The sequence below is a fragment of the Orycteropus afer genome, unplaced genomic scaffold (assembly GCF_000298275.1).
Source record: "Orycteropus afer afer isolate SDZICR_OR568_19922 unplaced genomic scaffold, OryAfe1.0 scaffold00013, whole genome shotgun sequence".
In the NCBI taxonomy this organism is placed as follows: domain Eukaryota; kingdom Metazoa; phylum Chordata; class Mammalia; order Tubulidentata; family Orycteropodidae; genus Orycteropus; species Orycteropus afer.
The window spans coordinates 1,779,514-1,805,034 of NW_006921600.1; the positions used below are offsets into that span (position 1 = coordinate 1,779,514).

The following is a 25,521-nucleotide window of genomic DNA, read 5'->3' on the forward strand; positions in this document are numbered from 1 at the left end:
GTGCAGGTCTGGAGAGTTGTTGGGGTTACTGGAAAGCAGAACCTCTTCTTAAGCCCCTGGAATCTGGTAGAGCACTGTCTCTTTAGGTTGTCTCTAGCTGCTGGTTATGTGTTGATTTGTTTTGTCTTGGTTTTATGGTTTAAGATTTTGAAAAGGTGAAGCTGGTGTGCTTTATTTTATTATTGATTCAGGTGTGCTGGGTCGTTCTGCTGTTTTCTTTGTGATGGTGGAATCACAGTGTGTAGTATGGATATGTGTTTCTGTTTTTCGTAAAGAAGGTTTAGATTTCGAAGCGGGAGGTTTTATGGTAATTAGCTGAATATGGTTTCTTCTATTGAATGAGTGATGTTATTGGTGGAGAAGGTGGGAGCAGAAGAAGGAAAGCTTTGTTGTTAGGGTCGGTTTCTAGGGCTTTGAGCAGGCTATTATTGACGATGTATTTATTTGCAAGACCATGGCTCAACCTCAGGAATGATTCCCATTGTTAGAGGGTCGCAAATTTCTGCCAATTTCAGGCATGCTCAAAGACCCTGCCCTCATGGCCCCACAGCGCCAAAGCATGGCTCCAAGGCAAAATATGTGGGACTGCACTCAGCTGTGGTTTCTTTGCTCTCCATGCCCTGTCTGCCCGCAGTGCTGATGCAATTCCGCCAGACTGCTAATGGCCAGCTCTGGAGTTTGTCTGTGATACCGCCCACCTGTGGCGCCAAAGATGTGTGCAATTTCAGCTGCGTTGGAGTCAGGGGAGTACCTGCTAGTGACCTACGGTCCCAATATCCGTGGCAAAGAAAAGCACGGTGTCTCCCAGTCTGACCCAAGTCTGCTCTGTGATCTGCTGGGAGGGGAGGGAGCTAGCCTTTCTGGTGCAACAGTGAGATCTCTGCCTGAATCTCAGCAGTGGTTCCCATGCCTGCCTGCACCCAGATGACCCAGATGAGTGAAATTACTGACAAAATCAGCTGCCGGAAGCAGGTCCCTGCCACTGCCTGCTGGAATATTGTAGTGGTCGCTGGTATGCTGCTGGTATGCCTTTTTGGCTCTTGGATCTCAGGCAGCTGCCCTTGCCCAGCAGACAGTGACTGCCCCAGGAAAGTTTGCAATGGTCTCTCTCGGGTGCCCATCCGTCCTCCGCCAGTAGTTCTTTCCTAAATAATCTCTCTATGCCTTTCCTCTAATTCTGCTCTTCTGTGTTTGGTGCACTCTGATTCAGTGAGCTGTTCAGAACATCAGAGTTATTGATTCAAACTGTTGTACCTAGTTTTCAAAGTCCTTAGATGCCAGAGGGGAAAAAAGGGTGCTGCTCACTGGCAAGACTCCATTTTGAATTGCCAATTTTATATTTTTGTGATGTGAGAAGTTGATTTGTTTATTTCAATGTTTTTAAATTTATTGGGCTTCCTTCATGGCCTAACATGATCTGTTCTGAAGAATGATCCACGAACACTGGAAAAGAATGTGTATTATATTTTTGTTGAGTACAGTGTTCTGTATATGTATATGAGTTGGTGGACTGTGTTATTTAGATGTCCTGTATCTTAGTTGAGTTTCTTTTTAGTTGTGTTCTTCATAAAAAATGATGTGTTAAAGTCTCCTACTGTTATGATAAAGTGTCTATTTCTCATTTAAATTTTGTTAATGTTTGATTTATGTATTTTGGGGCACTTTCTCTGGATGTGGAGACATTTATTATGATTACTTCCTTTTGTTGAATAAACCCTTTAATCACTATATAGTTGCCTTCCTTCTCCCTTATGCTTGTTCTTGCCTTTAAATCTTTTTCATCAAAACATCAGAAATTAATATAGCCACTATTGTTCTCTCTCTGTCTTTCCTCTCTTTGTCTCCCTTTCCCTCTCTTTTTTTTTGGGGGGGGGGCAGTGTTATTTGCTTTATTTATTTTTCATGCTTTGATTTTTAATCTATTTCTATCTTTGTGTCTAAGGTGAGTTTCTTCTATGCAGCATATTCATGGGTCCAGTTTTATTCTCCATTCTGCCATTTTCTTTATCTTATCTGGTATATTTAATCCATTTATATTCAGTATAATTATTAATGTGATTTTATTCTGTTCTTGATTATTTTTTGTTCCACATATTTTTCTGTGCTGAGTTCATTTTGTTATCAAATTTTCTTTGCATTCTCTTCATTGCTATTGATTTTGTCTTTAATAAGTCTTCATGATTTTCTTCTTTCTTATTTTCACTTGAACATTTATTAATTTTCCTTGTGGTTACCCTATAGTTTATTTTTATGTTTGTAAATTTAAAACAGACTGTTCTATCTTGATATCATCCTTACTTCCTCTGAACTTGGAAGTTCTGTAATTATGTCATTTATTCCTTGTTTTTGCTTTGTAGTTGTTGTAGTTTACAGAATGACACCTCTGGTTGCATATGTTCAGTCTTGTAAGTTTATTTTGTTTTTGATTATTGTTTTTCTGGGTTTTCTTGTGACAGATGTCATCATGTATCTTAATCTCAGGTTGCTGTGTGATGTTATTGGTTCTCTGTTGGAAAGACTTACTTCAGCATTTCATGTAAGTTTGTTCTGGTTTTTACAAATTCTGAATTTCTGTTTATCTGGAAATATCCTAATTTTTCCATCATATTTAATGGACAGTTTGGCTGGAAATATAATTCTTGGTTGGATTTTTTTTTCATGGTTTTATATGTGTTAATGCATGGTCTTTTGCCTATATGGTTTCTGCTGAGATATCAGAGCTTTGTTGTATTTGTTCCCTTTGTAGGTAACATTTCAATTTTCTCAAGCTACTGTCAAGATTCTCTTTGTCTCTTATTTTCTAAAGATTAATTATGATATGCCTTGGTGACTTTCTTTTAAGGTTTGTCCTGTATAGGGTTCATGGAAATTTTTGGATGGATATCTTTTTGTCTTTCATGACATTAGCAACATTTTCTGCTAGCAAATCTTCTCCAATTCTCTCTGTTTTTTCTTGCCTCCTCCTGTTCTAGAATTCTAGTCACTTGTGAATTTTTCTTATTGATAGTGTCTCACATAACTCTTATGGTTTCTTCATTTTTCTTCATTACCGTTTTCTGATTTTTTCTCAAACAAACTGGCATCAAGGGATTTGTCTTCTAATTCACTGATCTATTCTTCTATCCATTCTATGCTTTGTCCTTCTAACATGTTATCTTTCTCTGAAACTTTAGTGTTACTTATCTTGATTTCTAATTGCTTTTTTTGGTATGGTTTCTAATTATCTATTTGTTTTATATTTTGTTCTTGTATTGTTTTCCTGATTTTTTTTCTAGGATATTGGTTATATTTTCCTTAATGTATTTCTATTTCCCTTGATCTCTTAAAGGTCCAGTATAAAGTCTTTCCCATTCCTTATCAGGTAGTTCTTTCTCAGGAAGTTTTTCTGGTTCTTTATGTTGGTCACTTATTTGCCCCATCTTGTCCTGTTTCTTTGTTTGCTTTTGAAGTTGTCTGTTGTTTCCAAGACATTTTGAATTTGCTATATTTATTGTTGAATATGTGTTGGTTTATTTCATATTTATTTATTTTTCTTGTTTTGATATATCTGGGCAGGCAGGTCAGGCATGCTTCTTTGGTCACTACTTTTGCAGTACCAGGATGCTCCCCATCTGCCTCTGGGAACATGGAATAACTGCTGGGTATATGGACACAGTTCTATGTTTGTTGATTGTGAAGAGCAGGTGAGGGCAGAGGGTGATTAGGCATTGTCAATCATCTGTTGTTATTAATCCATTGGTGCAGGAGGTGGTGGTGGCACTCACACCCATTCAGTAGGGTGATAGGTGGTAGGTGTGGCTGACTAGTGTGGAAACAAAGTTCACCTTCCATCAGATGGGCAGAGAAAAAAATGAAAACCAAAAAAGGAGGGGATGGGAAATAAGGAGTAAATATGAAGGGAAAAAAACAAGGAAGATAGAAAAAAAATAAACATATAATAAGAAGTGAACAAAAGAGAAAAAAAGAACAAAAGAAAAAGAATTGTGGTGGACATACATCACTATCCACTAGGATGCATGTTATCACCTCTAGTGGAGGCAGGCAGTTGTCATGTGATCCATGTGATCATGTGTCTCCTGTCACCAGGGGAACAATGGTATTGCACATAGGGCACATGATCTATGGGAAAGCATTCCTACAGAGGCAGCAGAAACCTGGTGCACAGTCTGCATGAGCATACCTCTACTCAGGGTTACAACAGGATCCCAGCATGTGGTCTACACATGGGTATGATTATGAGTGTGAAAGTATCAGGTGTCTACTGGGCAGTCCACTGATTTGTGTGCCCCTGACTACAAAGATGGGATGTGAAGAGCACAGTTTGTGTGTGCTGTGCCCCAACCACGCAAGTGGAGGGTACCTGACATCAAGTCTGCATGTGTGTACACCCCCTAACAGTTCAGACAGCAGGCTCAGAGCATAAGGTTCATGTGGGTGCACTTCTCCAACAGTGGAGGTTGGAGGTGTGTGGGTTGAGGTTCATGGTAATGTGTCATGTCAATCACATGGGGGGCAGGCACACAGAGCCCAATCCATAGGTGCATGGCTCAATCCTCTGTGGGCGCAGTACAGTGGGTGGCACTGGTGGGGGGAGGTGGTCTGAGTGAAATGAGTGGGTGAAAGGGCAGCAATGTGAGGATTCCCTAGCCACCACATTGGTGGAGGTGGGGTGGCCTCAGCCCTGATCACTAAGAAAGTGTGATAGGGAAAGTGGGAGAACACACTTCTCCAGTCACCATTCACTGGTGTGGGTCCAGTATACTTCTGAGCAAATGTAGCTAATTATCTGGTTCCTGCCATGACTTAATCAAGAAGGGTGCCTCTTAGAGTCTAGTGTCTCCAAATGCCACCTCATAGGCCTTCACATCCGTGTGGGTCCTCAACACAAATAACTAGGGTTCACTACTAATAAGTGGTTTCATCTCCATTAACTGGCTCTCTCCTTGTTTTGCAGTCACCCATGCCACTGTAATTCATGTCCACTTCCCTACATTTTTCACTCTTAGATTTAGCTTATATTCTTCTCACCTTGTTTCACTCTGGGTTTGTTTATAATGGGTCTCTGTCTTAATGAGTATTCCATAAAACTGCTTCTCCTTATCATGTACTTAGCCTGTGTCTTAAAATGATCTCACTGTGTCAAGCCCCCACTCTGTCTTTCTCTTTGATAACTGTTTTCATTCTGTTTCTTTTTCTAGTTGCTGTTTAACCCATTTTTTTAATCCATTCATTTGATGTTCAGGGTTCCAGGATTATCATTTGCATCTGTTTCACTTGGTTTTACAGATTTTTATTATATAAGATTGGGTGAAGTGTGTCACAAATATATTATCTTGTCTCTTCCTGGCTGCTTATTTTGGATACACCATCAGGAAAGACTAAAACCCCAAATCCAAACCCACTGTCATGGAGTTGGTTACAATTCATAGTGACCCTATAGAACATAATAAAACTGCCCCATAAGTCCTCCAAATTTGTAAATATTTATGGAAGTAGACTGCCACACTTCTCCCATGTAGTAGCTGGTGGGTTCAAATCACTGATCTTTCAGTTAGCATCTGTGCATTTTAACCACTGCATCACCAGGGCTCACTTCCATCACTTTTAAAATAAAATTCTGTTCTTTTTACACATAAAGAAATAGAATCTCAGAAAGGTTAAGTTAACCAAAATCATACTTCTGGTGTGCAGTGGAGCCATGATTTGAGCACACAGAAATCCAGTTTCAACCACCATACCACACTGCATTTTTCATAATGATATCAAAACAAAACAGTGAAACGTATCCAAACCTTCAAATATAATGTCACCCTACCAAAAACTCAAAAAGGAGCTCTGGTGGCATAGTGCCTAAGGCTCTTGACTGCTAACCAGAAGGCTGGTGGTTCAAATCCACCAGCCACTCCAAGGAAGGAAGATTGGGCAATCTACTTCTGTAGAGATACTGCCTCAGAAACCCAAGGAGGGGTCACTATGAATCAGGACTGATTTGACAGCTGTGATTTTTTGTTGTTGTTATTGTTTGTATAAGCACTAAAGATTAAAAACAAAAGACTTCCTTTCAAGGTTTTGTTAAGGTTGCTGCTTAACATCTTTGGATGGCAAGCAAACTGCCCTCAGTCCCTCATATATAAAATTGGGAATATTGCAAAAAGGACATTCTGCATTAAAAATTTATCCATTTTTGTGGCAAATTATTCCAAATTTACATGCAAAACCAAAACCAAACTCACTGCCATTGAGTTGGATCTGACTCATAGCGATTCCTCGTTGGGTTTCCGAGGTAGTATCACTATGGAAGTAGATCGCCCAATCAGAGACTTATTATTTGTAAAGATATAAAACCCCCAGTTTTTTGTCAGTTTGTCATACTGCAGTGGCTTGCGTGTTGCTGTGATGCTTGATGCTATGCCGTGGGTATTTCAAATATCAGCAGGATCATCCATAATGGACAGGTTTCAGTGAAGCTTCCTGACCTAGACAGACTAGGAAGAAGGATGTGATGGTCCACTTCTGAAAAAATTTGGCCACTAAATATCTTATGACTAGAAGGCAACCACTGTCTGATATAGTACTGCAAGATGAGCCCCTCATGTTGGAAGGCACTCAAAATGTGACCAGAGAAGAGCTGCCTCCTCACAGTAGATATGAACTTAATGACGTGGATAGAATAAAGCTTTTGAGACCTTCATTTGCTAAGATGGCATGACTCAAAATGAGAAGAAACAGCTGCAAACATCCATTAATTAATGGAATGTGGTATGTAATGAGTATGAATCTAAGAACACTGGAAGTTGTAAAAATGAAATGAAATAAAAGAGCTGAACAGAAGATTTCAAAGGATGGCTCAAGAAGACAAAGTAAAGTATTATAATGAAATGTGCAAAGACCTGGAATTACCTCAAATTTCAGTATTGAAGGATTCTATGGACAAAATATTGAAAGATGCAGGGAAAATCAAAAGAAGACAGAAAGAACACACAGATTCACTATGCCAAAAAGAATTGGCCAATATTCAATCATTTCAGGAGGAAACAAATGAACAAGAAAAAGTAGCATAGAAGGAAGAAGTCCAAGCTGATGGAATGAATACCATTGAGATGTGTCAACAAACAAATGCAGCTCTGAAGACACTTACTTGTCTAGTCCACGAAATTTGGAAGACAGCTACCTGGCCAACCAACTGGAAGAGATTCATATTTGTGCTCATTTCAAAGAAGAGTGATCCAATAGAATGTGGAAAGGGATTTACAGGAAGGATATATGACCACCATGATAACACTGGGAAATGAGAGGACATTGAACTGTGCACATAAGAGATAGATGACAGATGTTAAAACCAACCAATGTGTCCACAAAGCTCATTGCCATTAACACGAAACACTAGGCTATAAAGATAAACACATAAACACCTGAGATGATCAGACAGGGGTCAGTGAATAGAGGTATACTGTAGACCAAGGATAGATTCAGCGGAGGCTAATCTTGTATAGACACCAGTGATACAAAATACCTGCAGTCCTTACAGAAACAATAGAACAGATAGACACAGAGTAATCCTTCACAGACATCCAGACACTATGGGAGAGAGATCCAATAGATCTACTACCTCAGGACCACAGTGCTGGGGGACACCAGACTCAATTGTCACAAGAAAATACATAAAAGCATTGTTCCACATCCTACATTGGTGAGTAGTGACTGGGGCCTTAAAAGCTTTCAAGCAGCCATCTAAGATGAAGCTAATGGTCTCCTAGCGTCGGAAGTGAAGAAGAACACACACACACATGCAAGGGCATTTAGAAGCAATCAGTCCTAGGACATGATAGCCCTCGAGGTCAGAAGAACTGGATGGTGTCCAGGTACCATTGCCAACCACTCAGGAAAGGATCAAATCTGGAGATCCTGGATAGAGTGAGAGGGAAAACTTAGAACAAAATCCAAAAACTCAATAATGACCAGAATTATCAGTCAGATGAAATCTGGTGAGACTCCCAATACTATGACCCTGAAATACATTCAGCACCTGGAATAAAACTCACTCCCAGGGGTGGGCTCTTAGTCCAATAGTTAGCAAAATGTACATGCAGACCACTCAACCCAGGATGCCACACCAACACACTCAATGGTAATACATCCCTTAGAGCAATAGACCATGGGACATCAGAGGACCAACATTCAAACTGAGGAAATGCAGGACAAGCAGGAGTGCATAATTATGAGGGGCACAGGGGGAGGGTTCCAGGGGAGGGAGGGGAGGAGATTGGGCTAGGGTTAAAAAAAAAAAAAAAAAGAATGTGGAAATTATTGAACAATATCATTATATCACACAGAAGTAAAATTTTGCTGAATCATTCAAAAATCATTGCAGCAGTATATTAACAGGGAATTTCCAGAAATGCAAGATACAGAAGAGGACATGGAATGAGGGATATAATCCTTGGTGTCAAATAGATCTTGGCTGAAAGCAAAGAACACCAGAAAGATGTTTATTTGTGTTCTATTGACTATGCCAAGGCATTTGACTTTGTGGATAATAACAAAGTATGGATAAAGTTGTAAAGGATGGGAATTCCAGGACACTTAATAGTTCTCATGAGGAAACTGTACATAGACAAAGAGGCTGTTGGTCAAACAGATAAATGGAATACTGCAAGGTTTAAAACCAGGAAAGGGTGTGCATCAGGGTTGTATCCTTTCACCAAACTTATTCAATCTGTATGCTGAGCAAATAATCTGAGAAGTAGGACTATATGAAAAAGAATGCAGCATTAGGATTGGAGGAAACTTCATTATCAACCTGCAATATGCAGAAGACACCACCTTGCTTGCTGAAAGTGAAGAGGACTTGAAGTATTAATTAATGAATATTAAAGAATATAGTCTTCAATGTGGATTACACCTCAACATAAAGAAAACAAAAATCCTGGACCAATATTGGACCAACTGGACCAATAAGCAACATCACACCAAATGAAGAAAAGATTGAACTTGTCAAAGATTTCATTTTACTTGGATCCACAATCAAGACTCAAGGAAGCAACAGTCAATAAATCAGACACTGTATTGCATTGGGAAAATCTGCTGCAAAAGACCTCTTTAAAATGTTGAAGAGTAAAGGTATCACTTTGAAGAACAATCCAGGCCATAGTATTTTAATTGCCTCATATGTGTCTGAAAGCTGGACATTGAATGAGGAAGACTGAAAAAGAATTGATACCTTTGAATTACAATGTTGGTAAATGATACTGCAAATGCCATGGACCGCCAGAAGAATGAACAAATCTATCCTGGAAGAAGTGCAACCGAGATGCTCCTTAGAAGAAAGAATGCCCAGACTTTATCTCACCTACTTTGGTCAGGATTTCAGAAGGGACATTCCCTGGAGAAGAATATCATGCTTGGTGAAGTATAGGGTCAGAGAAAAAGGGGAAGACCCTCAATGAGATGGATTGACACAGTCACGGCAATGATGGGCACAGGACTGGGCAGTGTTTCATTTTGTTGTATGTAAGGTTACTATTAATCAGAATTAACTGGAGGGTACCTAACAACAAAAACAACAGAAGATGAAATGGAATGTATAAAGAGAGATATCCCAGACTTAAGTGAGTTAAAATGGACTTGTGCTCACCATTTTGAATCACCCAATCATATGGTCCATTAGCCAGGAATGACAAACTAAAAGAGGAATGACATCACATTCATCATCAAAAAGAACATTTCAAAATCTGTCCTGAAGTATAATGCTACCAGTAATAGGATAATATACTTATGCCTACAAATAACACCAGTTAATACAACTATTATTCAAATTTAGGCACCAACCACTAGAGTCAAAGATGAAGAAACTGAAGATTTTCACTAACTTCTGAAGTCTGAAATTGACCAAACAAGGAGTCAATATGTATTGACAACTTCTGGTGTTTGGAATACAAAAGTTGAAAACAAAGAAGAAGCATCAGTGGTTGGAAAATATGGCCTTGGTGATAGAAATGATGCCAGAGATCGCATGACAGAAATTTGCATGACCAATGACTTATTCACTGGAAATACTTTTCCCAACAACATAAACAGCAACTATACATGTGGACTTTGCCAGATTGAATACACGGGAATCAAACCAACTACATCTGTGGAAACAGACTATGGAGAAGCTCAATATCATCAGTTAGAAAAGGCAGGGGCCAAATGGGCAATCAGTTGTTCATAAGCAAGTTGAGGTTGAAGCTGAAAAAAACTAAAACAGGTCCAAGAGAGCCAAAACATGACATTGAGTATATCCCACCTGAATTTAGAGACCTGCTGAAGAATAGATTTGATGCACTGAATACCAGTGACCAAAGACCAAACAAGTTGTGGATGACATCAAGGACACCATACATGAAGAAAACAAAAGGTCTCTAAAAAGATAGGAATGAAAGAGACAACAAAATGGATGTCAGGAGAGACTCTGAAACTTGCTCTTAAAGAGAGTTGCTAAAGAAAATGGAAGAAATGATGAAGTAAAAGAACTGGACAGAAGATTTCAAGGGGCTTGAGGAGACAAAGTAAAGTATTATAATGAAATATTCAAAGACCTGGAGTTAGAAAATCAAAGGGAAAGAACACACTTGGCATTTCTTAAGCTGAAAGAACTTAAGAAAAAATTGAAGCCATGAGTTGTGATACTGAAAGATTGCATGGGCAAAATAGTGAATGATGCAGGAAACATCAAGAGAAGATGGCAGGAATACACAGAGCCACCATACCAAAAAGAATTGGTCAATGTTCAACCATTTCAGGAGGTAGCATATGATGAAGAACTGATGATATTAAAGGAAGAAGTCCAAGCTCTACAGAAGGGATTGGCAAAAAAAATTTGGAAGATAGATATCTGGCTAACTGACTGGAAGAGATCCATATTTGTGCCCATTCCACAGAAAAGTGATCCAAAAGAATAAGGAAATTATTGAACAATACCACTAAAATCAAGGAGCTCTGGTAGTGTGGTGCCTAAGGCATTAGGCTGCTAACCAGAAGGCCGGTGATTCAAACCGACCAACCACTGTGCAGAAGGAAGACAGGGCAATCTACTTCTGTAAAGATTTACGCCAGAAACTCAATGGGGTCACTATAAGTCAGAATCAACTCGATGACAGTGGGTTTTGTTTTGGTTTATCATTAATATCACACACAAGTAAAGTTTTGCTGAAAATAATACAAAATGGTTGCAGCAGTATATCAACAGGGAACTTCCACAAAGTCTAGCCCAATTCAGAGGGTGTGGAATGAAGTATAACATTGCTGATGTCAGATGGATCTTGGCTAAAAACAAAGAATACCAGATAGATGTTTACCTGTGTTTTATTGACTATGCGAAGGCATTTAACTGTATTTCTTAACAAATTATGGATAACATTGAGAAGAATGGAAATTCCAGAATGCTTAATAGTGCTCATGAAGAACCTGTACATAGACCAAATGTCAGTCATTCAACAGAACATGGGATAATGTGTGGTTAAAAATCAGGAAAGTGCACATCAGGGTCAGATCTTTCACCATACTTATTCAATCTGTATGCTGAGCAAATAATCCAAGAACCTGGACTATGTGAAGAATGCAGCATCAGGATTGGAGGAAGACTCAGTAACAACCTGAGACATGCAGATGATACATCCTTGGTTGCTGAAAGTAAAGAAGACTTGAAACACTTACTGATTTAGATCAGCGACTACAGCCTTCATTTTGGATTGCACCTCATCAAAAAGGAAACAAAAGTCCTCACAACTGGACCAATATGCAATGTCATGAAGAATGGAGGAAAGAGAAACGTTGTCAAGGATTTCATTTTACTTGGATCCACATTCAATGCCAATAGAAGCAGCAATCAAAAAAATCAAATGATATATTGCACTGGGAAAATCTACTGCAAAAGACCTCGTTAAAGTGTGTAAGAGAAAAGATGTCCCTTTGAAGACTAAGGTGTGTCTGATCCAAGCCATGCTATTTTCAATAGCTTCATATACATGTGAGAGCTGGACAATGAAAAAGAAAGACTACAGAAGATTTGCTGCATTTGAATTGTGTTGGGGAAGAATATTGAATGTATCATGAACTGTTACAAAAATGCACAGATCTGTCTTGGAGGGAGTAGAACCAGGGTACTCCATAGAAGCTAGAATGTCTATACTTCATCTCTCATACTTTAGTCATGTTTTCATGCTTTCAGAAGGGATCAGCGCCTGGGGAAAGTTATGCTTGGTAAAGTAGAGGGTCAGCAAAAAAGGGGAAGACCCTCAACAAGATGGATTGACAACAGATGGATGGCTGAAGCAATAGTCTCAAGCATGGCAATGATTCTGATGATGTGGGATCGGGCAGTGTTTCCTGCTCCTGTATGTAGCATTACTATGAATCAAAGCCAACTTGGCAGCACCTAACAACAAGAATAACAAAATCTATATTTCTAATATTTCTTTTGCAATGCATGATACAATTTTATTACCCATTATATTCAAACCAAAATGGCTTCAGAAGAAACTACAAAACATCAGTGTTTCAATTCTCTAAATAATGAAATTATCTTCAGATTAGTTGCTAAAACCAATTGCTTAGCTTAGTTGAAAAAGCATATGATAGCTTTAAATATACAAATTATTTCTTTAGCATTCCCAACTTGACTTGTTCCTGACTGGTTGACAATCCAAAGAGCACTTTTCAGTCTGAAAGCTTCAGGGCAATGGATCTTCAGCAGAAGCCTGGAGGCTGAAAAAATTTACAAGTGTTCCACAGAAAGCAGAAGAGGAGCATCTTTCTTGGGGATGCCATTGATATCTGATCTTTTAAGCCTTATCAAGGAAAAATCTAAGAAAGAATACTTTAGTATCTTTCCTGTATAATGATTTCTGTAGAAATATCAGTATGCTCAATTTCTTTGAGAAATTTATCTTGACTTTTCATAAACCTCTGCATGTTGAAAATAGGAAAATAATTCTGAGTAATGTAAGTCCTTAGATATCACTCAAATGCATGTTTTGTTTGACTAAGTCTCAGTAGCATTAATCTTCAATAATCTCTTTAGTAAAATGCATCTATCTGTCCTAAACTAATTGGAAAATAATGTTTATCTTCTTCTTGTTGTTATGTGCCGTCGAGTCGGCCTCGACTCATAGCGACCTTGACCCCTCCTTGGGTTTCCGAGGCGGTATCACTACGTAAGTAGGATTGCCCAACCTTCCTTCCGAGGAGTGGCTGGTGGGTTTGAACCGCCAGGCTTCTGGTTAGCAGGCAAGTGCCTTAGGCACTATGCTACCAGAGCTCCCATCTTCTTATTTATCTCATATTGAATTTACTCAGTTGATTATTAAAAGAATTTGTTGAACACTGCATAGTTAATGATTATACTTCAAGGAATTGCTATAAAAATCTTTATAATAATTACTGAAGATAGTTACCAATTTTATCTTTGATTTGAATTTATGTGAAAATTTTAAATTTTCAAGATTTTTTTAGCAATGTATGATTATTTTCATATACTATGTACTATACAAAGAGCTCCAGGGGCATAGTGCCTAAGGCATCTGACTGCTAACCAGAAGGCTGGTGACTCAAACCCACCCACCACACCTCAGAAGGAAGACTGGGCAATCTACTTCTGTAGAGATACTACCTCCAAAACCCAAGGAGGGGTCGCTATGAGTCAGAACCAACTAGAAAATAAAGCATAGTATATATTCCTTCTAACTGATAAAATGATCCAAAATTCACTGTAGTAGATGAGGGGTAATTGTACTATTTTTTATATGGAACAAAACACACTTTGTAAGAGTGTTTTAATCACTAATAGTTAATTGATAATTTTCTAATTAATATTATTAATACCTTATATGTAACATAAATATTGAATTTATGTAAGCCATTATATAACATAATATGACTGGATATTATGTACACAATAATAAATAATAATTGTAGTTTTATATATTGTCTTTAACTATTATGAGACAATGATGTATAATAGTTTGTGTTATCATATTAAAATCACTATTACAATTTTAATAAATAATGTTATAATAGTAATTATGTCTTATTATTATATAGCATGTTAAGAATGCCATATTGTTATAAGATAAATTAAAAAGGTAATTATAAGGTACATCACTGGATAATAATAATAAAGCTATTCCAGATTTTATACGGTCTATTTATATACAACATACAACTCTATTGATGACAGTGCCTTAAGAGAGAGGAGTGCCTTGGGAAAAGACTTGAATTGAGTCCCAAATCAATAATGTTAATAATATAATTTGAAGTTGCATATGATACTTGTTCATTTTTCATCTTCTTCAATCATCCTTCCAGTCATAAGGAAACTAATCTCTTTCATTGTTCCTGATTTATAAAAATTATCGTGGTTTTTGGTTTATCATGCAATATCAATCTATTCAAATAAAATAGAATCCATGTTAAGAAAACATGGATTTTGTTTTTGTGTTTTTGAATCTTATTTTAGAAGCATCATAAATATCTATGCTCTCACTTGATCATCAAATAAATTATCTTTACAAATGTGTGGGTACTGGTCACTTATCCCTTTTAAAATGCCATCCATTCTTTCTTATTTTTGTCAGTTGAATAATAATTGTTTTAGTTCATCATCAATCTAAAACATATGGTTGCTTTGGAATAGATCAAATAAAAGATTTTTTTCACTAGGAAATAGAAAGGATTAGTAAATTTACACTATCAAGCATTGTACAGATATCATTTGTAGGTAAGAACTCACATATTATCATTTATGTTGTGTACCCATTCCTCTCTTCTCAATGCCTCTCTGGCTTCCTTTAACTCATCAATTGGTTCTGCCATCCACAAGGTTCGTTCCAAAGGCTTATAGCGTTGCTGCAATACTTCAGTGATATCACGAAAGGGCCCCTGACAAACACAGAATAAGGTAAATACTTTATTATGGAGCATTTTTGGCATGCTATTACTGGGAGCTCTGGTAGCATAGTGCCTAAGGCACTTGACTGCTAACCAGAAGGCTGGCGGTTCAAACCCACCAGCCATTCCTCGGAAGGAAGATGGGGCAACCTACTTCCATAGTGATACTGCCTTGGAAACCCAAGGAGGGGTTGCTATGAGTCAGGTCCAACTCCATGGCACATAACAACAATATTACTGACCAAGGATGGTGGTTATATAGCAAGTTTATGAAATTAATTTTTAAAAAGCAATTATTTCTTCTCTAAGTTAGGAAGTATATGACAGAATATAATATATCCTCAAGAAAGGATCTCTCAAGTAAAACTGATCACATTAAACATGTTTTAAATCAAGCAAAAATTTTCCCAATTACATTAAAAGGATTTTCATGCTCTGAGAAACTTGTAGCTATGTGCTGCCTTGTTTTCTAATTTAGAGAATAGCTGCCTTGTTTTCTAATTTAGAGAAGCAGATTTCTTCTAATACAATGATTGAAAAAATCTTTTTTTGTGTAAGTAAGACTATTAAAAGGAAACTCTGAGCATGGCTTCTAAAAACCTCTCCTATAAATAGAAATAGGAAAGCATGTTTTTTTTTTTTTTAATTTAAATTAAAACTTTTAGGTGAATATTAAATCTTATGTTTTAATTTGTGGTCCCAGAAATCTAGAAAGGTCATATCTTTAATTATTTTAAATGGTCTTTATCAAAAATTCTAAACTCAATTGTTTAATAACTCTAAAATTAATAGTAACCACTTACCGATACAAATATATAGCGGAAGAAATTCCATAGTTGTACTGTGTTGTAACTTATAACTTACTTTTTAAGTTACTAGTTACTGATATTACTTATTAGAATCCACCAGTTGTATAATTAGTATCATAGCACAATACAAATCAGAGGCTGCTTAAGATTTTACTGTGCCATTATATTAAGTATTGTTTTCTTTCTTTCACTGTTATTTTTGTGTTAGGAGAAGAGTGTTATAAATGGACAAAGATTTCTAATCATATTCCTTATTCGTAAAGATCTCTGTTTTAAATAGGTTATCACTAACAAGACACAGCTGGAGTTACTGCAAGCACTGAGTGAAGACTGTAGGGCTAATAAAAAGAAATGATTCACGCCTCATTTATGTTCACTTATGTTTTACATTAATAGAAACCAATAATAGGAACCAGTTACCATAAAAGTCATGGACCGTAAATAACACAAATGGCAAATAAGTATCACTAGTACTTTTCACAGCTGGACAGGAGGATTGCTATATTTGAAAGTAGTTAATGGATTTTTATTGGAACTTTACTTTTTAAAGATACAGTAACATGATTTAAAATTTGCTATTAGAAATATTAAGAAAGCAAATAGTGATATTTAAAAATAGATTCTTATTCTTTTACTTCGACAAATTCTATGATTTCAAATATTGAACTTTAGTTGTGTAACTGGGGACAAATTATATCTCTAAGCCTGTTTTCTCATATGTAAAATAAGAATAGTAATTAACTCACAAAATTGCTCTCAAGATACGTAAAATAATGTAACATAGTACTTAGAAGATAATAAACACTTAAAAATGGTAGCTATTACTTCATTATTATTATTTTTATTATTATTATTACTTTCAATATGAGACTGTAAAAGGTTTGGAACAATAATAACATCAAAGAAGAAAGTGAATGGTGTCCCAGGGCTAGGACTTTGAAGGTGCCAGCATTCACATGGAGCAAAGGTCTTCCTGGTCGCCAAACTGTGCCTTGTAACATTTGTTGCTATAGTGACATAACACATACCCCATTTGCAGGTTTACTCTACTTCTTGTTCTAGAACTTTCTAGTTTCAGTAATACAGGAAATGAACCAGAAAGAAGCCTGCTTAAACAGCAGTTTAGAATGAAAATAGGCTGTCTTCCTTTTGGGTTCACTATAATTTTTGTGACCCAAACTCTTCCACAATTATATCCCTCTCCTTATGTCTTTCAGTGCCTGGTCCATGCATTTATAACTTAGACAGTTAGTGTCTTGCCTTTGATTTAAATGGTCACCTCCCAGGATAGCAAACTTGACACCTGCTATCAAGCTTCTATTATGCCAAAGGTCCTGTTGATTTGTGTGTACTTCTATTGCTAGCCTGCCTTTTAGATTTCAGATCATCACTTATCCCAAACATACCTGGAGTGACGTGGAATCATAGATTTGAGACATAACTTCATATCTGCTTAGTAAGCTTATTTCCAAATATTAACCCATAGAACGCCTAGATCACCAGGATTCATCCTAACGAATCTATACCCACTGCCATCGAGTAGGATCCAACTCATAGCAACCTCTCCTTGGGTTTCTGAGGGAATGTCACTACAGAAGTACATTGCCCAACCTTCCTTCTGAGGAGTGGCTGGCAGGTTTCAACCTATAGCCTTCTTCATCACTTTGCTATGGTTTTCCAGTGTTTGGCTTTCCTTCCCTGCACCCAAGCCCTAGTTAAAAGAGTCAAATATATTTATGTTTTCCTACACTTTTAATAACCCACATTACTTTATAGTCATCTTGTATTTTTAAAGCTTTCCCCAAACTTTAAATAAAAATGAAGTTATTTTGTTTTTAACTTGGTGCAATTACCTCATACATTTAAGAAATTCACAGACTGACTGGTTAGAGTATAAAATCATAGTTTGAACCATAGTGCTCTTAAACTCAAACATCCCCAATGATTTGATGTATGTTCTTTTACTACTATTAAGTAACATACAGGAATGCCATTAAAAGAAAACATACTGACATATAACAATCCCATTCTGTGAAAAATAGGGCTTTGAATTGGTTCAAACTTGTTCCATCACTGCAACACAGAGAAATCAGAACAGACCCAGATTTGTAAAATGTGGGTGTACCAGAATGAGAAACAGAACAGGAGAAATTGCATGTTGAAGTCCTGGACTGGGCAACTCAAAAGAGGCGTAGCAAGCTCTTTCAAGATCCTAATGTGGGAGATTGTTTATTGCCAGGACTGAGGAGAGTAACACATATTGAAAGCAGTATGGTTAGTACTATCTTTGAGCCAGACACCACTGTTTCTACTTCTGCCTGGTCAAGATATTTGTTGCTGTGTGACACACACACTACCCTTGTTTTCTAAGGAGATTAAGTTTGTAGCAGGGTGTCAAGTCATATTTTTTCCCATTCCAGTTATTGTTCCAGTACACCTACATTTTACAAATTCAAGTCCGCTCCCAAGTTGCATCATCAGCCATGATTGAACCATGAAGTTCAGTTTAAACCATGAACCAGTTTGAAGCACTGGCGAAAAAGTATAAAAAGGAAGGCAGAAGGAAGGAAGAAAGAGAGGGGTAAAGGAAGAAAAGTGAGAAAAATATAGAGGAAAAAAAAAAGATGGGAGAAGGAAGAATAGGAAGAAAAGAGAAAAAAGGGAAGAAAGGAAGAATATGGGGGGAGAGAGAGGAGTAGACCATGGGGTGAGAAAGAAAGGAATAAGGGAAAGAAGGAAAAGAAAAGAAAAAATCAAAGAGAAGAGGACTAGGAGATGAAAGAAAGGAAAATAAAAAAAAATATTAGAAGGGATCATTATTTTGTGGTATGATAGATAAATGTAATATGTGAGTATATATGTATACACACACAAACACACATATGTAAAATCTTGGATGTCTGACTGTCAAGTCAAACCCGACTCATAGCGACCCCTCCTTGGGTTTCTGAGGTGGTATCACTATAGAAGTAGATTGTCCAACCTTCTTTCTGACAAGTGGCTGGTGGGTTTGAACCACCAGCCTTCTAGTTAGCAGTCAAATGCCTTAGGATTATGCTACCAGAGCTCCTTATAAAATGTTACATATTCTTATGTATATCCCATATATAAACATATATCTCTATATACACACATACAAATATCTTTATCTTCTATATATAAATATAAATATATATTTTCCATATATTATGTAAATATATGTCTCCCATATGGATATATAAATATATATCATTTACATTTATATTTTTCATACATGTATACTTGATCTATATATATTTTCTATATCTATCGTCTATATGTTACATTCCATATATACTAAATAATACATATATACATAAATACACACATACATACATATATGTATACATACATATATATATATGCAAGGGATGGAAGAAATTAAAATGCTTATACTGAGAAAAGTGGAGTAACAAAGATGAAGAATGCGTGCAAAGAAGAATGAAAAGCCACATCATAAACGCATAATAAAAGCATAGCAGCAGTAAACCTGATGCTAAATATCAATATTATAAAACCCATATAAAATATTTTTTAATGGTTAAGGTTCTGAATATTATATACTGTGATAGCTTGGTTCAGATAACCTGCATGGTGTTTCCAGCTCAGAAGTATTTTATGTATCTTATTTATGCCATATGATTTTCACATTTCCTAAGAAGTTGTATGCAAAATTACTCTATGAATTCTGCATAGAACCAATAGCTATCTTAATGAATATAGCATGAAATGTAGATTATTAATTATTAAAATATGCTGTATCTAAGGAGCACTAGTGACACAGTGGTTAAGCACTTGACTGCCAACCAAAAGGTCAGCAATAGAACCCAACTGCTGCTCTGCAGAAGAAAGATGAGACATTCTACTCCCTTGAAGATTACACTTTTGGCAACCCTACAGGACAGTTGTGCTTTTTCTTATAGGGTCACTATGAGTTGGAATCAACTTGACAGCAATGGTTTTTTTAATGTTATATCTAAAACATTACCAATCATTACACACTCAATATACATACAGTGGAGCTGCTACAGTTACTATTTTTTAAATACAATAACTGTTTAATTGAATTGCACATCTGATAATGTCATGTAAAACCATTACTTGTACCAATATTAATAGTAATGTCCTCGGAAGGAAGGTTGGGCAATCTACTTCCATAGTGATACTGCTTTGGAAAGCCAAGGAGGGGTCGCTATGAGTTGGATCCGACTCGAGGACAGTGAGCTTTGGTTTTGGTTTGGTGCGTAATATAAAATGGTAAAAACTGAATTATTCACAATGCAAAATTATTTTATATTTGTTTTCAAAATGTATTTATTAGACATCTTTCTCCATATTTTAAAATGAATAATGAAATCATATTATAAAAATATGAGCCAAAATGAACTGGCATTTTCCCTACTATATACTCTCTTTCACTGATCCCCTTGCTCAACCATATGCAGCTTGCCCCTCCTTTACAGAAAGAGGAAGAATTATCTTTGTCTTATTTTGGTAAATTAGTCTAAAGGTAATTAATAATATTGATATAGATTTTTTTTGTTTTGTTTTTTGGCTTTTTTTAGGAAATGAATCAGGAATGAGGAAATAGAGAAATTAGTTGAGGAGAAATAGTGACTTTATATATTTTCAATTTTTGTAGCTCCTTCTATAATATAGTATAAACCTTCAGTTAATATCACTGACTATAAAATTTAGTTGTTTTGTGAGATAAAATTATATATATATGTATATGTGTGTGTGTGTATATATATACACACACACACACAAATAAATAAAGGGAATAAAGGACCCAGTTAGAGAAAGTGGAAACATATCACAAAATAATTTATGTAAAGTAAGAAAATATATTATGTTTTAGAATGCAGGTTGTCTTACTGCAAAGTTGATTAATGACTGGACAGGTGGAAGGAAGCACATGAAGTTCCCGATGCCAACAGTTAATGTGCTCAGCTACTGACCCAAATGCTGGGGGTTCAACTTCACACAGAGGTGCCTAAGAAGAAAGGTTTGCCGATTTGCTGCCAGAAAATCAGCCATTGATAACCCTATGAAGCACAGGTCTACTCTGACATACATAAGGTTACCATGAGTTAGAAATGGACTTGATAGTGATTGATTTTTAAAAAGCATGGATCATTAAATGAAAGGTTAAATTAAATAAATTTGGTAATACATAAAGATTTTTCCAGCAAAAACAGGATATAACAAGTACTGCTATTTTTATTTTCACACTAAAAATCTAGATTCTAGCCAATAATTCATGTTTTAACTTCATATTCAATACCATAAAATTCAATACGAATCAGACATTTGAATACTTCCTTGGTATATATTTAAAAATATCTTGCATTATCTAGAATTAGATTCTGTAAAAATATTTTTGCTATTGTTGCAGAGACAAAACAAAATAATTTTCTTTTTTAAAAAAATAGTAAGAATATACCAGAATTCTTATAAAGACTAATTAGTACCTGAGATTGCTTCCTATTAATGGGTGGCAGAATTTCAGACCGAGGAAAAGAACGAGTGCTCGTACAAGCTAGCCAGCTGTCAAGGTTTATGGCACTCTTCTGCTTAACTTTGGGTACTTTGTGGGTTAAAGGCTTTGCCTTTTGTAATCGCAGCTCCCAGGGGTCAGGCTTTTTTCTAAATGGTGAATTGTATATACCTGGAATCTAAAGAAGAAAGCAATTTTAATTTTCATCTTGAATTTTCATCTGAAAGAAAAGTGAGATAAACTTGGATTGTGACATTTTTAATATGTTTAAGGACTATTTTAAACTACAAACCTGGTTCTTAACCAGTGGAGGACTTCATATTCATTAAGGAGATCTTACCAAATTCTTAATCTTTGACTCTGCTCCAGACCAACAACTTCAAAATCTTTCAGTGTTGAAGACTTATACATGTTAAGAGCTACTGCCACATGTGGCATATTTTATATAATTGTATTTAAGGAAAAAAATAACAGAAAGACCTTAATCCATCTGTTTTGTATTTTAGCCATATATTATGGATATTTAACAATATTGATGTCACACATACTGTCACACAAAATCAAATATATAACCAGTTGTCGTACAAAATATGTACGTAATAAATACTTGATTGATTATTTGAATGATTATTCATTACACATCCTAATGGCAGTGATTTTACTTCTGTATTTCAAAATTTTAATGAAAATAGTATCATGTATACGATAGCCAAAACCAAACTCACTGCCATCCAGTCGGATCTGACTCAGTGACCCCTCCTTAGGTTTCTGAGGCTGTATCAGTACGGAAGCAGTTTACTCAACCTCCCTTCCAGGGAGTGGCTGGTGGGTTTGAACCATCAGCCTTCCAGTTAGCAGTCAAATACCTTAGGCACTACACCACCAGACCTCCTTATATGTATACAATATATGTATTATTCAAAATGTACTAACTTCAATGAGTTGTAGTCATGTGGTTAGGTGCTGTACATCTGTAGTCTCACATTACTCTTGCTGTGCTGTCATTGACCTTGGTACACACTGCATTAAAATAGTGTCAAAACTTACATGGCACAGTACCTGTCACACTAACAGAGATTCAGTACATTTACACATGATGAATGTTAATTCAAGTTTTCAGTTGTCCATTTTCTGAAATACAGTGGTGTTCATACCACTGTATAATACACTGCTCAGAACTGAATTTTGATATTTTATTCATACACACAGATACATATTCATAAGGCAAAGTTACATTTTAAATGACAGGATGATTTGTTTAGTTGCTCTGTAGACAATCTGGACTAATGTAAAGAATGTACCCAGCAAACCTATTTATTCTCCGTAAAATCATGATTTTTTTCTTATGACACCATCATATACAGAAACATTCCTGGTTGCTTTGTTTACAAGGAATTAGAAGTTCTAAAGTATTAAAATTAACTAGGATAGTTGTCTTTGAAAACTATTCTAAAAATTTTATACTTGCTGCCAAACACTTGGTTAAGTGTTACCTCTATCTTATAACCTACCCAGGATTGATTTGGTTTCTTATCTCTAATAATTCCTTAATAGCTTGGGGATACGTCTATCATAGCACCTACCACATTGTTTCACAGCTATCTTTGTGTGTGCCATTCTTACCCAAGCAAGCAAGTGATGCACTGGAACTATGTCCTATGTATTTTGCATTCAAAACCTTGCAGTGTATCTCGCACATAGTATACACTCTATTAATAAATAAATGCAAAATGCTCATCTAGAATAACAACACACAGTTCAGAAGGCTTATGAAAATCTTCATGCTATTCTTCAAAATTCACACAAATATCCTAGTAAAAAGTTTAGATTTATTACAAAATCTTATTGATTGCTTTCAAATTACTTTATAGATTATATCCTTTTTACATTTTTCGTAACACATAAGCTTCAGTCTGCTTCCAAATACATTGTGATCTTCTAGAATTAAATTGTTATAGACTCAGTTGGGCCACCTCCAAGACAAATTTTTGTACTGTATAATTAAGAACTAAATTTTATTAGATATTTTATAGGTTAATATAAACACTTTTATATATTTATAAAAATACTGGCTCTTCTTTGATTTTTTTTTTTTTTGACCTCTTTGACATAAGAAAAAAAAAACACTATTCTGAAAATTATTGAAGACAGTTGTAAAAAACACTTTTAATGTTTTTTATATTCTTTCACTATAACAACTATAACTCTAAACATAGAACAGGCTGGATATATAGACAGCTAATATAAATGAATATTATTAAGAGAATATATGTATAGTCACAACAGCTTTCAGTGGATAGTAATTTTTAAGTGGACGATAGTTTTTAAGAGCATGTATCAAATGTAATAAGAAAAAATAATAAATATTACATTAAAAACACAATTCTGACACAAATACAACTATATTTACATAGTCTATGAAAGAGATAAGACAATACTATTCTGATTAGTGATGATCTAATTAAACTGACAGTTACTGGTTTAGTACTGAAATTTCTACAAACTTACAGATTAAAAAGGAGAAATACACACACTTTTACTAGATTATAATTTATCATTCAAAATATCTATCTACCTGAATAACTGCTACCATCTATTAGCTTTACCCCATTAGGAATCCTCTTTGATCTCTTTCACATTTGCATGCACATGTATACATAGGCTAGATGGGAAATGCAAATAGATCAGAAGACATGATAGCTTTCTTAAATTATATTTTGCAACCTATATAGAGACCTCCTCATGTGTATTCTCTTTGCAATTTAAATCAAATATGGGTAGAAAATATATTTTAATTGAATCTAAAATCTACCATTTGCAATCTTCAAGGTGTCAGCATTTTAGAGATTAATTTATTTGATCACTTACATCAGTGAAAATAGCCCAACCCTCCCTCAACCCCTACTGCAAGAAGATATCCCACTTATTTATATTGATGCAGTATACATTTAATGATTACTTGTTTAAGTAAATAAGAGAATACTAACTTACTATGGTCTTATTTTCCATATGTCAGGATTTGTAAGACACGTAAGGAACAATGGTTTGTTGTTATTTTTTTAAATATTAGTATGTGCCACAAAAGACAAAGTTATTGCTGAGGGATGATGACATATTTTCCAGTTTTCATATTTTTCACCACTTAGAAGGACTACTGCCAGGTTAGCTTTCTGGGACTTCATTTTCAGCAATAATTTTCTAGAGTGACCAAGACTATGGGGAAATCTGTGTTAACTGTTTAAAAAAAAAAAAAAAAAAGAAAGAAAGAAAAACTACAACTGAGTTATTTGCAGTACTGACATGCTAACATCCAACTCAATAAGACCCTAGAAACCTCAGGAGAGGACTCTGCTAATAGCTTCTTACTGACCTCCTTGCATCAGGCCTGGCTGCTGACTGGTGGCCCAGTGGTGAATACCGCAAATGAAGTGTGAAAGCACTGATTTTTTTTTTTTTTTAAGGCTATGATTCTGACTGGTCAAAAAGAAAAAGAAAGGCAATGAGTTATATAATAGATATATTTTTTTTTCTTGAATTTTCCCCTTCATACTCTCCATCATGGGAACTTAAGCATGACCTAGAATATTAATTATGTCACGTTGAGAAACGAGCAAATGTACCATTTGTTACCCAGTCACCCTTGGCATTACATTAATATTTTGAACCATTTCATTTTTCTAACAATGTATCAGTTGGCTTTTTTCTTCTCAGTCTGTATTCTCATACTTATGTATAGTACAGAAAAGTACTTTTAAAATGCAGTTGATTTGGAAATAAATGGATAAACTTGTTATATTTGGAGTATCTACTATTTTATTTCATGAAGAATTTTTTTTTAAGTCATTTTCCACTCACATGCTGACCTTTGTTTTGCAATTGCCTGGGGAAGCTTTACTCCCTTTTTTTTTTTTTTTTTCTTTTTCTCTTTATTATTGAGGTTTACTCTTAACACACATTTCTGTAAAATATTAAGAATTTAAAACAAAGTTGTGTGCACCTATAATTCCCACGTCACAACTACTAATATTTCAATTTCATGTTTTTTATATGAGAAATAATAATTTCTCATGAATTCAAAGTAACTGCTTTTACCATAATGACTATTACAAGGTAAGTAGATGAATTTGAGTTCTATTTTTGAAAATAAACTGAAATCAAATTGCCACAAAAAAGGAACAAAATTAAAAACGACATTCTTGTCCCTTGATTCAAAATTTGTGAGTACTATGAGAAATAAGTATTTCTAAATAGAGGACTATCTAAAAT

At 35.6% G+C, this 25,521-nt stretch overlaps 1 protein-coding gene across 1 annotated transcript in view; it reads right to left on the minus strand.

The window, feature by feature from the left end:
• Nucleotides 1–25,521, minus strand: part of SPATA17 (spermatogenesis associated 17) — a 446,526-nt gene that overhangs the window by 168,450 nt on the left and 252,555 nt on the right. The window contains exons 7-8 of the mRNA XM_007952483.1: nucleotides 21,230–21,433; nucleotides 14,771–14,919 (exon numbers count right to left, since the gene is read on the minus strand). Of these exons, the coding sequence (XP_007950674.1) occupies nucleotides 14,771–14,919; nucleotides 21,230–21,433 (353 nt within the window). The remainder of the gene's footprint in view (nucleotides 1–14,770; nucleotides 14,920–21,229; nucleotides 21,434–25,521) is intronic.